Here is a 14418-nt window from a genome sequence, read left to right on the forward strand (position 1 = left end):
TTGTAGCAAAGCCTGCTGAACTGTACCATAGGTCCGGTCATCAAGGACTGAAACATTAGTGTGAGTTCCAGACACCAGGCTTGCTAAGGTGCCACAAGGCACCCTGCAGCAGGCTGGCTTCCTGCTAGTGCTGCTGTGAGCAATCTGGCACATGAAGCTTCCTCTGCCACCAGCCTGGGAGTGAACACAAGGGGCCTTACCCTGCTCCCACCTGGGGCCATCAGGTGACAGGACAGAAGGTCCCCAATGCATTAAAAGGCAAGACAAAGAAATTACCTTTTTCCCTTTCTTTGCAGTGTAAATACCATGTGTGCAGTGCCCCCTTTCCAGCTGTCCTGTGCTCTTGGACTGAGCACCCTGCGCTCCTCCTTCCTGAGCACAGAATCACAGAACGGTTTGGCTTGGAAGGGACCTTCAAAAGTCATCTGATTTTACTCTTGGGGCTCCTGGAGCATCCTCATCACTTTGAGGACAGTGGTGATATGAAAACATCATGATATAAAGTAGTACAGAAATCAACAATGTGTGGGCCACGCACCCAGAGCCCTGTTCAAAGACCTTACAGCAAGATGAGGGCCTCCAACCACCCCTTTGGCATGTTGGCAGGGCTGTGCCTGCTGTGTGTGACACAGCAGCCCATAACCAGCCACCAGCATCTGCATCATAGAATCCCAGACTGGTTTGTGTTGAAGGGACCTTAAAGCTCATTCGGTTCTAATCCCCTGCCACGGGCAGGGACCCCTTCCACTGGAGCAGCTTGCTCCAAGCGCCTGTGTCCAACCTGGCCTTGAGCACTGCCAGGGATGGGGCAGCCACAGCTTCTCTGGGCACCCTGTGCCAGTGATCTCTGTTAGGAAGAGAAATAACAGAGACACTAAGACAGGAGGAGGGGGAAGCTCTGAAAGCAAACTGCTCAGCTGACCAGAACCAAGCCCTAGGCTAAGTGCTGCCAAACAACTGCACAGAGCAAGGCACAAACCGAAGGTGCTGCTGACCCTGTGCCAGCCTTGCAGCCATTTCTGCCCCTGCTCCTGTCCCACGGCAGCAGGTAACACTCTGGGATCCTTCGGCATTTGCCAGCCTGAAGCTTGCAGGGGTCTTCAGTGAGTTCAGTCACAGGTAGATATGAAACTCCCTCTCCATGCAAAGGAGTGTGAAGTCTGCCAGCCACCAAAGCCTGCACGGAGGCAAAGCCCAGCTAGGGCCAGGCACGCTGGGGCACTGCTATCATCTTGCTGTCAGGAAGAGATAGAGGCTGTTCTTCCTCAGCTGCCACAGATCTTAATGTGACATGCTGCTTGAAAATCTTGTTAGAAATGGGAATAAAAAGCAAAATACAGCCCTGCTGAGCCTGTGATTATTACTTTACAAGGATGACAGATATAATTTAGAGCATAATACTATGGTAACCCTTTCAGATGGAAAGAAAGACAGCACCAGGGCTTTCTCTAGTGTGAGTCAGCGGGGGATGTGTTTCTAAAAGCATAATCCCCATCTCTGTCACTGCACAGACCTGTCTTCTTTAATCAACGGGAAATTGCCTGGAGCGTACCAATTGATTTAACTCTGCAGTGTGTGATGGGACCCAGAGGCATGGAAAGATGCCACAGGAGTGTAAAGTAAAGTTGTGCTGGACAGCTGCAAATGGGACCTGCTCCAGAGGGAAAGTAATGGGTTACACCTTCCGATGAGCCCAAGGGGTTCTTAGGACTTATGGGTGACCTTGCCCCAGCAACATCAGTACTAGCGAGTGATACAGTGCAAGGACAAGGCACCAGGGCTGCCATTCCTGCAGATCTTGCCTAATCATACTCTGGCCCCTTCTTGCCCACCCTCCTGGACTCTGGTTTCCAGCCTCTCCTCACCTAAACATTTCCTGTGGGATGTGACACCAAACGTGAGCTGGTTTATTACAGCTCTTGCTGAGCTCTCTGTAATGGTACAAAACCAGCCCTTGAGCTCAGGAGTTTAAGATGATCACAGATTCTGAGGCTCCTTGTTAGTAGGAAAAAGCATCCCTCAATCCAGACCCAGCTGGGTTTCCAGGTCAGCACTGACCTGCATGTGTTTGTGTGTGCATCAGAGAAACAATGCCCACTGCTGGCTTTCTTCTTCCCTTGGTTCCCTCCTTCTTCACCCACAGCCCTTCTGCCAGTCGCTACCTCCCTGGAGCCTTGTGTTGCCCTTTGGGGAGCCATTCCCTCACAGTGGTTCAATGACATATTCCTCTGCTGCCACACAGGAGAGACCAGTTTATGTTTATGTGAGGTCCTGAACTGAAGCTCCATCCTGTGGCCCTTGGCCAGCTGATGCCAAAGAAGAGGATGCACCACTGAGGACAATGCTGAGGCATTCTGTGGACTTCAGCATCCTGCTGAAGGTGATGTCCAGAGACAAAACCCAAGCGAGAATGGTGGATAGAGATCACTGTTGTGCAAGAATACATGGAATTTCTCACAGTTCTACCAAGTCAACAACAACTGCATGGTTCATCTCAGGAGACACCAACTCTACAGCCAAGAGAGCCTCCAAAGCAACACAGCTCAAGCAGCTGGGACAAGACAGCAAAACGGAGCAGGCAGGTACAAGAGGAAGACACCCATGCCTTTGTACACCACTGGAACCCTCAATTGTGTTCCAGCAGAGTGAAACAGGAAATCCAGAGACCCCCAAACCCCCAGGAACATTTAAGGTAAGGAAATAACCAGGAATTAATAATGAAACATAAGGAAGGATTTCAAGAAAAGCTGAACTGTGGCTTCAATAAACACTGTGAGACCCAGGAGCCAGGCTCCAAAAATGCCATCACCAAAAAGCCACCTGAGCTCCTGGCACTGCCCCTACCCTGTGGCCCAGCATCCAGCAGGACATTTCCTAATATCCCACCCCCTCAGCACCTTCCAAGCAGAGCACAGCTAAAATTAAAGCTCACCATTGAAATGCTGCTTTTCTCCATCTCTGCCTTTCAAAGCACAGATGAACTAAAGCCGGGATTTAACATGACCCACATCTACTGTCAAAGGCTGCTCATGTTTAGCTGAGCACAAGTGACAGGTCTGATTCCTTCTTGACACAATGGAGTTATTAACTTTTGCAGCAGCCTGTTCTTGAATTTCCCATTGCCTGTCATTATTACAGCTCTTGTCTGACAGAGCAGACCACAAGGCACCGAACCTTCAGCACCTACTTTGTAAAACAGACATTAATCAGGACAGCAACAAATTACAACCTGGGGCTTTACAACACGTTCTGGTGCTTCAAACCTCTCCGTTTGGCTGCTCAGATCTTTCTCCAACTTTCTCAATCAGCCTCAAACTCTGAAGTGCTCTTTGAGCAGTAACGCCTCAGGCTTCAAACCTGAGACTTTGGGGGAAAAAGAATCACCTCCACTGTTGAATCTCTGCTAAAGCTGAGTTACTTCCCCTTGGTACGGAACTGGCTCCAGTGGTGATTCAGTTTCAGCAGTTAAGTCAAAGCTGGTTTGGATTTCTTTATTAACCATTTAAATGACATCCTTCATGCACATGTTGGGTACCTGACCATCAAGAAGCTAAGAGGATGTGCCAGTGTAGACCAACAAGCTGTCCTGGCTCTAAGCAGAGCAGTTGGATTACTTACTGCTTTCCTGTCTTCAGGGCCAGCAGCCCACGAAGTATCCACTACCTCCTTCAATGCAATCAAATACTTTCCATGTGGTGGAGATGCCATTCATCTCCACATTCCCAAGGGTGGAACTAAGGCTTGCAGAGACAAGCCCAGCTCCACCACCCCACCAACAGTCACCTCATCAGACCAGGAGGCCAAAGCTCTTATAGGCAGAGATCATTTCAACCCACTCCAAATCTGCACCTCTTTCTGGAACCAGTCATCACCATCCCTCCCATTGACCTTAGGAGGCTGGAAAGTCAATAAGCTTCTAACTGATGCTCCTCAAAACCAATGCTATGGAATCTGTCCAAAGGCAATCAGGAATCAGGGAATCACAGAATCACAGAATGGTTCAGTTTGGAAAGGACCTTAAGATCATCCAGTTCCAACCCCCTGCCATGGGCAGGGATGCCTCACACTAAACCAGGTCACCCAAGGCTGTGTCCAACCCGGCCTTGAACACTGCCAGAAACAGAGCATTCACAGCTTCCCTGGGCAACACACTCCAGTGCCTCACCACCCTAACAGTAAAGAACCTGAACTTCCCCTGTTTCAGTTTGAACCCATCACCCCTTGTCCTATCTCTACAGTCCCTAATGAAGAATGCAAGTGAACGGCCCAAGATCTCCCTTTACAAGGGGGACACCCATGCTGTGTCACTGTGTTTGCTCACCCAGCTAGCTGGCCCAGAGGAACACAGATCCACAGGCTTCCACAGCACTGGGACAAGCCAAAGGCCACAGGACAGCAGCTGCACTTACCTGGAAGATATTGGAGAAGTCTCGCAGGTTGAAAACATAGTGGAACTTGATGGCTGTGGGCAGGAAAGTGGCAGCTACTTTCTGATGCAGTCGCAGAGCGAGGGTAAGCAGCTGCTGAGCTGACTTCTGCACAGCCCCTGGGAAGCCGCCACTCATCAGGTGCTGCGTCAGAATGGTGCTGTAGATCCTGGACAAGGCCTCCTGGCCAGGGAGGGAGAGCGCGAAGACGCAGAAGTGACGCTGAGGAAGAGAAGACATGGGAAGGTCAGCACATAGACATGGACAGTGTCATGGACAACCACCTCTCAAGCAGAACACCCTTGGGGGCTTGATGTGCTTGGACACAGCACTAGATGATATCATCTGGGATCCCTTCCCCACGCAAGGTTGGACCAGGTGATTTTTTGAGGTCACTTCCAAGTGTGGGATGCTCTATGGTTCTATAGCTTGCAGTACACCTATTTCCCTCTTCCAACTGTTCAGCAGAGGACAGCTGGCAAGGCTCTCTTCTGCTTGGGAGTGATGCAGGGATTCAAAAGCACAAAAAACTCAAGGGATTTTCAACAGCATTTCACAGCTGCTCTGCTGGAAATTCAGCCCACTGAAGAGCTCTGCAGGTCCTACTGACCTCTGCTGAGAGCCAGTCATTGTCTCCATTAGAAACAGCCCCTCAAAGGTGCCACCTCCCAGAAGACCCCTTTATTGAGCTGAAACTTGCAGACAGAGAAGATTCCCATATACAGCCAGAGGATGCTTCATTTTAACACCACAGCTTGTTAAAGAGGAGCCAGGGCCTGGGCTCAATCTGGTGAGGAGGTTTGTCCATGAGGATCAGGATCCAGGCTCCCCAACAATTGCAGCGCCATGAGCAGGATCTGTCCCCACTGAGTTACAGCTGCTCTTCTATGGGCACCCATGTCTCAGGGTGCTCCTCACTACTGCCTAGTGCCAAGCCGCATCCTACAGCACAGCAAACAGCTGCCATGCTGCTGGAAGGGCACTGCCCCTCTGCTGCTGATTGCCCCCCCGGGATGCCAACAGGTCCCTCTCAGTGGCTTTGATCTGCAGGCACAGGGTACAGCCAGGCTACCTCTAACCAGGCTCCGTCTCATGGCTGGAGGAAGGGTAAGTAACACAGTAAACCAGCTCTAATGACCCAGGTTGAGGCTCACAGCTCCCCAAAATCGAGCCCTGAGGTTTGAAATCTCTTACCATATCTATAGCTCTGTTACCATATCTATAGCATCTGCACTGGTTTTGGGTTGTTTTGAGGGGGGGGGTTCTTTGTTTGAGTTTCACCACCACCACCTCTTTTTAATGAAAACATATTGCCAGATCCATCAGGAAATTACAAAAACCAAAAGGCCTTAATGTGTTCCAGGGGTAAATGTTAGCTAAATGAAGGTCTGTATGAACCAGAGACTGTCCTGAAAGCAGGTGTTAAGCTGACCAGCAAGTTGTGGCTTCTTCCACTGACTGAACAGCAGAATGTGAGGAAAAACAAAGTAGGGAAAAGGTCTGCTGCTTCACCATTAGGAATTACAGTCACTGCAGAGATCCATGCCGTTTCTGCTGATCAAATGACAGCAGGATATGCAGGATACCAGGTTGGACAGATCCTTGGGCGACATGGTCTGATGTGAGGCACCCTGTCCACGGCTGGGGGTTCAAACTGGACGACCTTAAAGCCCTTTCCAACACAAACCATTCTCTGATGTGCTGAGTTTCCTCCAGCCTCATGCTTAAATAACCCACCCCAAAATAAGCCTTAGGACATGCACCTGCAGCCGAGGGTTGATGGTGAAGCTCCCTGCAGTCGGGTTCATGCACGACACGTACTGCACGTTCCTGATCTCCTTCAGTGACAGCTTGGTCCTGTCGTACCTTTGGGCGGAAGGAAACAGCAGCTCAGTGACCACAAGCTGTGAGCAACAGCAGCTGCCTCTCCTTGGGGCAAGGAGGGGCCGATGTCCACTTGTTTTCAGGGGGGTCAAGTTGTGCTTCTCCCCATGGCAGGGCACAGGCTTGTCTGCCTGTCTGTCTATGGCCTGGCTTCCCCGACATCCACTGCCTCTACTCCACTGGGTCCATACTCAGGAAGTGTTTGGCCAAGCTCAGGTATGCATGCGGCTGACACTGTATTCCCTATGGGGATAGCTGCAAATATTCCCACCCAACACAGCGCTGCCACTTATAGTGTAAAATGCGCTGACCCCCTTCTAAAACATTGTCACTGGTTTCCCTTCACATTACCTCTGCCTAGAAAATGCTGTTGCTGCTGCCTGACTGGAAACAGTATTGAGTGCTCACAGCAGGGTTCATCCAGCTGAGGCCAAGTCCATGGCCTTCCTCTGCTCCCAGCATCACAGCACACAGAGGCCGAGCATCACACTCCCCTTGCAGGCTGCACACTGGGACCACAGGCACAAGCCACAGCAAGAGCAGAGCAAAGCTCCTCTCAGCCAGGCTTGTTTGCTGGGGATAGGGGAAAGCCTGAGGGTGCACAGTGCTCACCCAGAGCCTCCAGCAAGCTCCAGCCCAGCAGGATGCAATAGCAAACACAGGGCGGGAAAGGGAACCAGGATGTGACTTCCTCTCAAACCCCATCCTCAAGAGGTGATGAACAAAAAGCTCTTGGATGACCAAGCCCAAGCAACTTCCTACCAGTGGCCGTAGTCCAGGTGCTGCCTGATCAGTGTATGGGGCTGCACAGTCCCGTAAGCATCCACCTCAGGCATGTTCAGATCATCAATGAAGTACACGAGCTTCTTGGTGCCTGGAGGGCCGTAATTCCTGCCAGCCTTTTTATCCAGAGGCTTCTCAAGCACCCCTGTGTGGAGCAGAGGAGCAAAGCTCAGCACCGTGCTGTGTTGTACCTCCTGAGCCATGCACAGGACAGGCAGGGCTCATCTCACAGCCCTCCAGCTGGCAACTGGGCTGGTTATTGCTTTGTGAGGAGGAAGAGGTGATCTCAGCACCAGCTCAGGATGGTGGCTGTCACCAAAGTGCAGCCATAGAGCAGCTGAGAGCCCTGCATGGACGTGCCAGGGCCCCTTGGGCAGCTTTGCAGTCTGACTCAACCCAAATCAGAGTGCTCTCAATTCCTCCTTTCAAACCAAACAGAGCAACCCAAATACAATACAGCAAACCAAACACAATACAGCTCCAAACCACATCTACTTCAGAGCAAACAAAGCTTTTCAGGCAAGATAAAGCCTTTTGAATCCCTTCTGGATAAGATTTTTAAACTAAATCTTGCTTGCTGGTATTATTCTGAGCCGTGCAGCAGAGCAGTGAACATCCTTTGCTGCCTGCCCCAGTGATACAGGCAGTGGCTGGGCACTGGGGAGGAACAGGGAGAGCTCTGGGCACAGAAGCCCATGAGCAAAGCTGATTTTGTGACTGACAGTGCGTTTTTTGCCTCTGTTAAACAAAAGCAATAGTGATTCTGGGGTAAATTCCTGCACATCCTCAGAACAGGCCAAATAATATTATTTATATAAATGTACCAAATACCCACAAGTTCCCTGCTCCCATCCCCAGCATCACCCAAACCTCCAGATAACGTGACAAGGCTCAGTTCCAACAGGAGCTATCAAATGACCACCTAGTTTTAAGTAGGGTCGTGTCTGAGCAAGAGAAAGCATGGAGATAAAAGTTCCTCATTTCAAAGCTTTGGAAGGTTTTCATTCCCTTCAGCACACGGCTGAGGTTCTGTGGTGCTCTGAATTATAAAATGTGGGGAATATTTATAAAGCTGGGCTGTTATTTGATAAAAACCACCCCCGCTGCTGCACATGGGGCTTTGGTGCTTATTGATCCCTTTGAATGCAGCTCCACCAACCTTTACTGACTCAGTAAGAGGAAAAGCAAACACAAGAGCTCTGCTCTGCCCAGAGCCCAGGATGGGCTTTCTGCTGTGCGCTCACTTGGAGAGCATCCTCACTCCCTGGGGCTCAGTGCTCTCCTGGAGATGGAGGCAGGATTTCATTTGCACTGCTTTACGTGACAGGACAAGGGGTGATGGGTTCCAACTGAAACAGGGGATTTTGGTTGGATCTAAGGCAGAAGCTCTTCCCTGTGAGGGTGCTGAGGCGCTGGCACAGGGTGCCCAGAGAAGCTGTGGCTGCCCCATCCCTGGCAGTGCTCAAGGCCAGGTTGGACACAGGGGCTTGGAGCAAGCTGCTCCAGTGGAAGGGGTCCCTGCCCATGGCAGGGGTTGGAGCTGGAGGAGCTTTAAGGTTCCTTCCAATCTCAAACCATTCCATGATTCTATGATTCTATTAAGGTACTGCAGAGCAGAACACAAAGGAGCGTTCTTTGTCATTAGGGAAGACTAGCAAATGTAAATGGGACTGGGAATTCTTATTCAAATCACCTTGTGAAAACATACACTTAAGGAATGCCTTATTATGGGCAAAATCTGTTAAGGAATGATTCTACACTGCGTTTTGCTCAGACCACAGCACTTTGCACTGCTCCAGTGCACTGCAGACAGCTTGTCTTTCCCACTCCTCAAAACTGAGCTGATTTCTTGTCATGCAGTATTGCTGCACAAAGGCATGAATTGTGCTCAGGAAGGGAATGATGGATCTTCCCTCAGTGGAGCCTCTCTCCCCCTTCCGTAAACCCACAATATTTGAAGTTTCTGGTAGCAAGTTAAATTAAGTGTTTCAAATAAGCATTTAATCTCAATTTAATGAGGCCTTCATTAACATAGAAAATCAGCCCTTTTTGAGGTTAAACAAGTATGCAGGAGATTCATCACACTGAAATGCAATTACTGGGGATCAAGTGACATGTTTGGGAAAGTTGCATTTTAATTCAGAGCTGTATCTCACAGTTAAATAAAGGGTCCATGTCTCTGCCTCTGAGAACCTGACACACTCAAATCAGCACTGAAAGAGTCACTGCAAATGGGACTTAGGGAGTGTGGATCCTCTTGCCTGCTGGGTCCTGGTCAAGAGAGGGTAAAAAACCCAACACCAAACCCACCCAACATCTATGGCGGTTTTCTCAAGTTAGATCTGGAGTAGAAGGTGCTGAATGACAGAAGCCAGGGATGGAGAAGCGTATGATGGAGAAGCAAAGGTCCAAGAGGGCATGAAGAGGGAAAGCAGTCGGCTGGAGGTCCTCAAGGGCAATGGGCTGAGACTGCACCAAACGCCACACAAAAGGCAATTCAGTCACAAAATACCAAAGAAAAGCCCCCAGCTGGCCCCAGGCTTGGGCAGAGTGTGTCTGGATAAAACCCCTCTGCAGATGGCAATGGTGTCACCACGGGAGCTACGAGGATGATGTGACCCACATACCTGTGCTTACAGTGAAGGGTGCGCGCTCTGCACCTGACAAATCCCTGCAATAGCCACCTGGTCTAGGAAATTAGGAGCTTTTTAAAAGAAAAAAGGAAAGAAATGCAAACCTGCTTGGTATCCATGTTTTGCACATTTAAAGAGGTGCTGCTGGGGAGAAAAACCAACTGACAAGCCACACAGAAAGGGACAAATTAACTCTAAAAAATGAGCAGCAGGGCGCCAGGCCAAGCAGTATAAATCATGCTTCCCGATGCAAATCTCACAGCCACATCTTCATCCCCACACAAGATGACTTGCTCCCCTCTGCAGAGGAAGAAAGTCGCCGTCTCAGCCCATCGCTCACAGCCAGAGTAAACAGGGACGTGCTGCCAGGGCTGCTGGCATTAATCTCAACATCTGCACACACTCACCCGCCCTGAAGGAGATAAATGAGGGCACGTTCCACCACCCAGGCAGCTGTGTGGACAGACAGACAGCTCAGAGACCCCACACCAGGACGGAAAGACAAGGGGCAGCTGGGAGGAGGGAAGGGAGGCTATACCCATCACACCACTCAATCAGGGCTGCAGGAGTGGCCCAAAGGTGAGATTTTACCCAAGTTTTCTGCTTGAAGGACGTAACCCAAATAATCTGCATTCACACTGTGGGCAGAGGCACAGGCACCATCCCATGGGCTGATGGAGACAGGCAGCAGAGGCTGGGAGGGTGGGCACCAGCAAGACCAGAAACCCTTTAAACTTGCCCAGAAAGCGGCCCCACAACATGGCCCCAGGTTACACATCATGGGCTGAGCCTGGGCTGTCACCTCTCTAAAAGTGGGTCAGCCCCAGAGGGCAATGATAAGCTCAAACAGGACATCCAGCTCCAACCCCTGCCACAGGCAGGGACCCCTTCCACTGGAGCAGCTTGCTCCAAGCCCTGTGTCCAACCTGGACTTGAACACTGCCAGGGATGGGGCAGCCACAGCTTCTCTGTGGTCCCCTATGGGGCTGGGGAAGTAAAAGGACTTCAGGACACTTGGGTCAAACCAAGCTACATAAAGGAAGCACCTTGGTTCACAGTGACCTATTCAACTTAAAACAAAGGAGGTTATTTAATTCCTGGTTAATAAACACATGTAACAAATTATTTTCTCTCTCTTTAGGTCAACTCAAAGTCAAAAAGTATTCCAAAATTAACCACTTTTCAGTAATTCCCTCCTTTCTATTCAGCTCTGAAGAGAACACATGACAGAAGTGACCTTATCTTGGTCTTAAACTTCAGCCTTCACTGATGTGTCAAATCCTCATCAGCGATGTTCTTATGGACTTCCCCGGGGGCCAGCAATTCCCTGGGGCTCTGAGCCCCACAGGGGCAGCAAGTCCTGTGCCCTTGGGGATGGGGGACTTACTTCACAGGACCATGATGGGCTGTGGCAGGAAACCAAAGACAGCACCAGGAACTGGCAGGCCCGGCTTACAGGCTGCACATACCCATTAGCACCATGCTCACTGGTAACTGGGATGCAATTCCTGTCATTTCACCCTGAGGACAGTTTAGATCTCAGCCAAGAAACCCATCTTATTCAGCATGGGCTTACATTCAAGCATCTTGAAGACACACCTCAAGTCAAGCACTGTGTGCTGTACAGAACAGCAGCAGATTTAAGCACGTGCTTTGGCACAGCCCTGAGAGGGAGTCATGGTGTTCAGCACTCAAATCCTCACGATGGAAAACATCGCCTTCCACAAAACCAGGGGTCTGCTGACCTGAGGGTTTCACAGTGGGTTTTAAGGGTCTGTGCGTGTCAATGCAGTGCCCACAGACAACAGAGGCAGCTCTCTCACAGGCTGTTGGGAACGATACCCCAGGAGTTCTACCTGTCTGAGTCAGACAGAAGTCCTGTGACTCAGCCACCTCCTTACCTTGCAGCATGGCAGAGGTGGTGTAGTAGTTAAACGGGACCTTCTTCACCACATAGGCATCCGTGTCCAGTGAGGACAGCTTGTCCCCCACCAGCACAGATTTGCCCGTGCCGGCATTGCCCACCAGCATCACTGGGCGCCGGCGCTCCAGGAGCCGGTCCATGAAGTACCGCACACGGACTGTCTCAGTGGTGGGCACCAGGCAAGCCTGAGAGGGGCAGAATGAGCAGATGAGCACCCCCATCCACAAGCCCACAGTCACCTTCTCAGGAGAAGCCCAATTAGGGGAGCCAGGAATGAGGGAGGTGGCCCCAGTTTCTAGACTGCAGCAGGAAGAGACCTGTTAAAATCAAACTGTACAGAGGGAACCTTGGGAGCTGGCTGCCGGAGCAGCACCTGCATGTCCCCACAAACACACGCTTTCCTAAAATGGGAACAATTTCTAGCAGCCAGCTCCTTACTGTGGCACTTGTAAAAGGAAAGTAAAGCAGAGCTGGCAAACACAATTCAGTACCTGCAGAAAGGCTCATTTTGTGTCCAGATCACAAAACCAGCTCTATTTTCAGCCACACAGAATGATGACATGGTGTCTCAGGGGCTTTGTCACTACATTGTCTCACATCCTGCTTCTCTCTGAAGGACAAATTCCCCCCCCCCCATCCTGCACCCTGGGCACACCAGCTCCAGGGTCACTGGGTGGCTTTGAGCGTGCCCCTCACAGACATCACTCATATTTGGAAGATGGATGGAGGATGTGTTCACAGCCAAAGCACTGTAGAAAAAGCTGGGTAATCTGGTTGTACCTCATAAAGAAGCCACCTTTATTATGACGGGACTTCACTGAAATGCCCACATACTAAAATACACATACTGCTCCCAGACTAAACGCATGTGAGGTTCACTTACCTGTAATGGCATTTCTGGATCAAATTCAAACGGGGGAATAAGTTTAGACCAAGGCTCAAACTTCTTCGTTTCTGGCTCGATGTAAAAGTCAAAGACTGTGCCCTGCGAAGGAAACTTGATGGTCTTGAATTCTGCCACCCACCACTTGCTGAACTCCACTCTGTGGTCCACGAGCTGCAAAAGTGGAGAAAATATGCTAATCTGGAGAAATTCATTAGTGCTGGAGAACGTTACCTATCCCAGGCCACCAGAGCAGGATTAGTCCTTAAACACATTCCATTCATAATGGTTTTATCCCTTTTCCTACTATTAAACCTAATTTTTCATCTTCTTCATTCCTTCTCATCACTCCTATTTATTCCCCTAAATAATTCATCCTTGGTGTTGATCACTGTTGGTATGTCTGAGATTAGATAGATGGATCAATCTGAAAAAGAGAAATACGTGCCCATGACTAAACAGACCCCTTGATTGATTCTGCTGCTTCTGACAGACAAGGACTCAACATCCATCTACATCTGTGGTCATGGGTAGCCAAAGCATGCATACTAAAGCCTTTCCTCATAAATCACACCCCTCTATTAATACTTAGGTTTTGTCTTCTGGCCTCTTTTCAGGCCACAGTGTTTAGAAAAAGCTAGACTGGAGACACCAATGTACCAAAGCATCAGAGAGGGAGCCTGCCCCTTTGTGTTTCTGTGCTGCTGCATCAGCGCTTCCTTGGCTGTCCCCATTGTATCTTCCATCCATGGAGATTTTGGAGCACCTGATTATTTTTCAAGAGCTGGGGGTCAGTTTTGCTCTCGATGCTGGGGCATGAATTGCAAAATGTGCTTAGTCCCCTGCCCCAGGTCTCCTGTATGACACTGGGCCTGTCACTCAGCCTGAGCACCTTCCCATGCAGACAGTGGGGACTACAGACCCCTGCCTGGGGAGAAAGGGGTGGGAGAAAGAGGGGGAAAGTGCTGTTAGAAAGATGTCTGTGAAATACATAATGTGCTGCTCTAACAGGCCCTGGGGCATCTGCAGGTCTCTCCTCCCCGTAGCCATTCAATGTGCTTTCCCAAGCCACCAACAGTTTGCCCATGGACTGCTCAGCCTCCACCAGCAAACTGGATTAGAAGCTGAACTGAACCATGTGGCCTCTGTAAAGCCTCCTGAGCCACCAGCCACCACGAGAGCAGACAGGTTACTGGTACCCATGCTTTTGCAGTCCCGTGCTGTTCAGAGAAGCAGAATAACCGTTATCCTCCCTTCTGTTGCTCTCACTCCTCGGTGCCAGCAGCAGAGCAGCCCGCAGTGGGGAGGGACGTGCAGCACTGCTAAAAGCTTTCTCACAAGGGTGCCTTTACCCCTGCAGAGGCAAACTGCCTCCAGCTGCATTGTGAGGGGCTGCCCACAACCCCCCCCCAGCCGAGTAGTTCAGTGGAGCTGCTCCAGCCCCAGCTCTATTGCCAGAGCAGTGCTGAACTCAAGCTGCTGCTTTAACACAAAGCCCATATGGATTTCTGCTAATTTCAGAGGCTGGAAATGGCAAATCTATCATCTGGTTTTATCCAGGGGCCCCCACTCCCCACCAACAAGCACGGAGAAGCGGGAAGCTTTCCAGACTGTTTCTCCTGACATTTCGGCAGCAAAAGGTCAGCACGAAGGGCACCTTCAATGGAGAGCAATAAACAGATTTTATATTGGATCATTTTTCATCAGGCTTCCCCTCGCTCCGGCTGCCGCATCCTCACACTCACACTCCTGACATTTACAGAGCATCACAAGCAGCAACGCAGAGTCCAGCCTCCAAGACAAAGCTCGCAGAGAGATGCTGCGCCCCTGCAGTACAATCCCAGGCACATGTGTCCGTGCCATTCCTCCCCAGGGAGCCAGGCA

At 50.4% G+C, this 14418-nt stretch overlaps 1 protein-coding gene across 1 annotated transcript in view; it reads right to left on the bottom strand.

Moving 5' to 3' along the window:
• DNAH9 (dynein axonemal heavy chain 9) overlaps positions 1–14418 on the bottom strand; it is a 127141-nt gene that overhangs the window by 100723 nt on the left and 12000 nt on the right. Inside the window, exons 9-13 of the mRNA XM_061362980.1 lie at positions 12535–12708; positions 11629–11836; positions 7074–7239; positions 6191–6293; positions 4410–4649 (exon numbers count right to left, since the gene is read on the bottom strand). Coding sequence (XP_061218964.1) covers positions 4410–4649; positions 6191–6293; positions 7074–7239; positions 11629–11836; positions 12535–12708 — 891 coding nt within the window. The remainder of the gene's footprint in view (positions 1–4409; positions 4650–6190; positions 6294–7073; positions 7240–11628; positions 11837–12534; positions 12709–14418) is intronic.

This window comes from Neopsephotus bourkii, unplaced genomic scaffold, assembly GCF_033783945.1.
Source record: "Neopsephotus bourkii isolate Nb327-2 ecotype Australia unplaced genomic scaffold, CSIRO-AGI_Nbou_v1 NB_5, whole genome shotgun sequence".
Taxonomy (NCBI): domain Eukaryota; kingdom Metazoa; phylum Chordata; class Aves; order Psittaciformes; family Psittacidae; genus Neopsephotus; species Neopsephotus bourkii.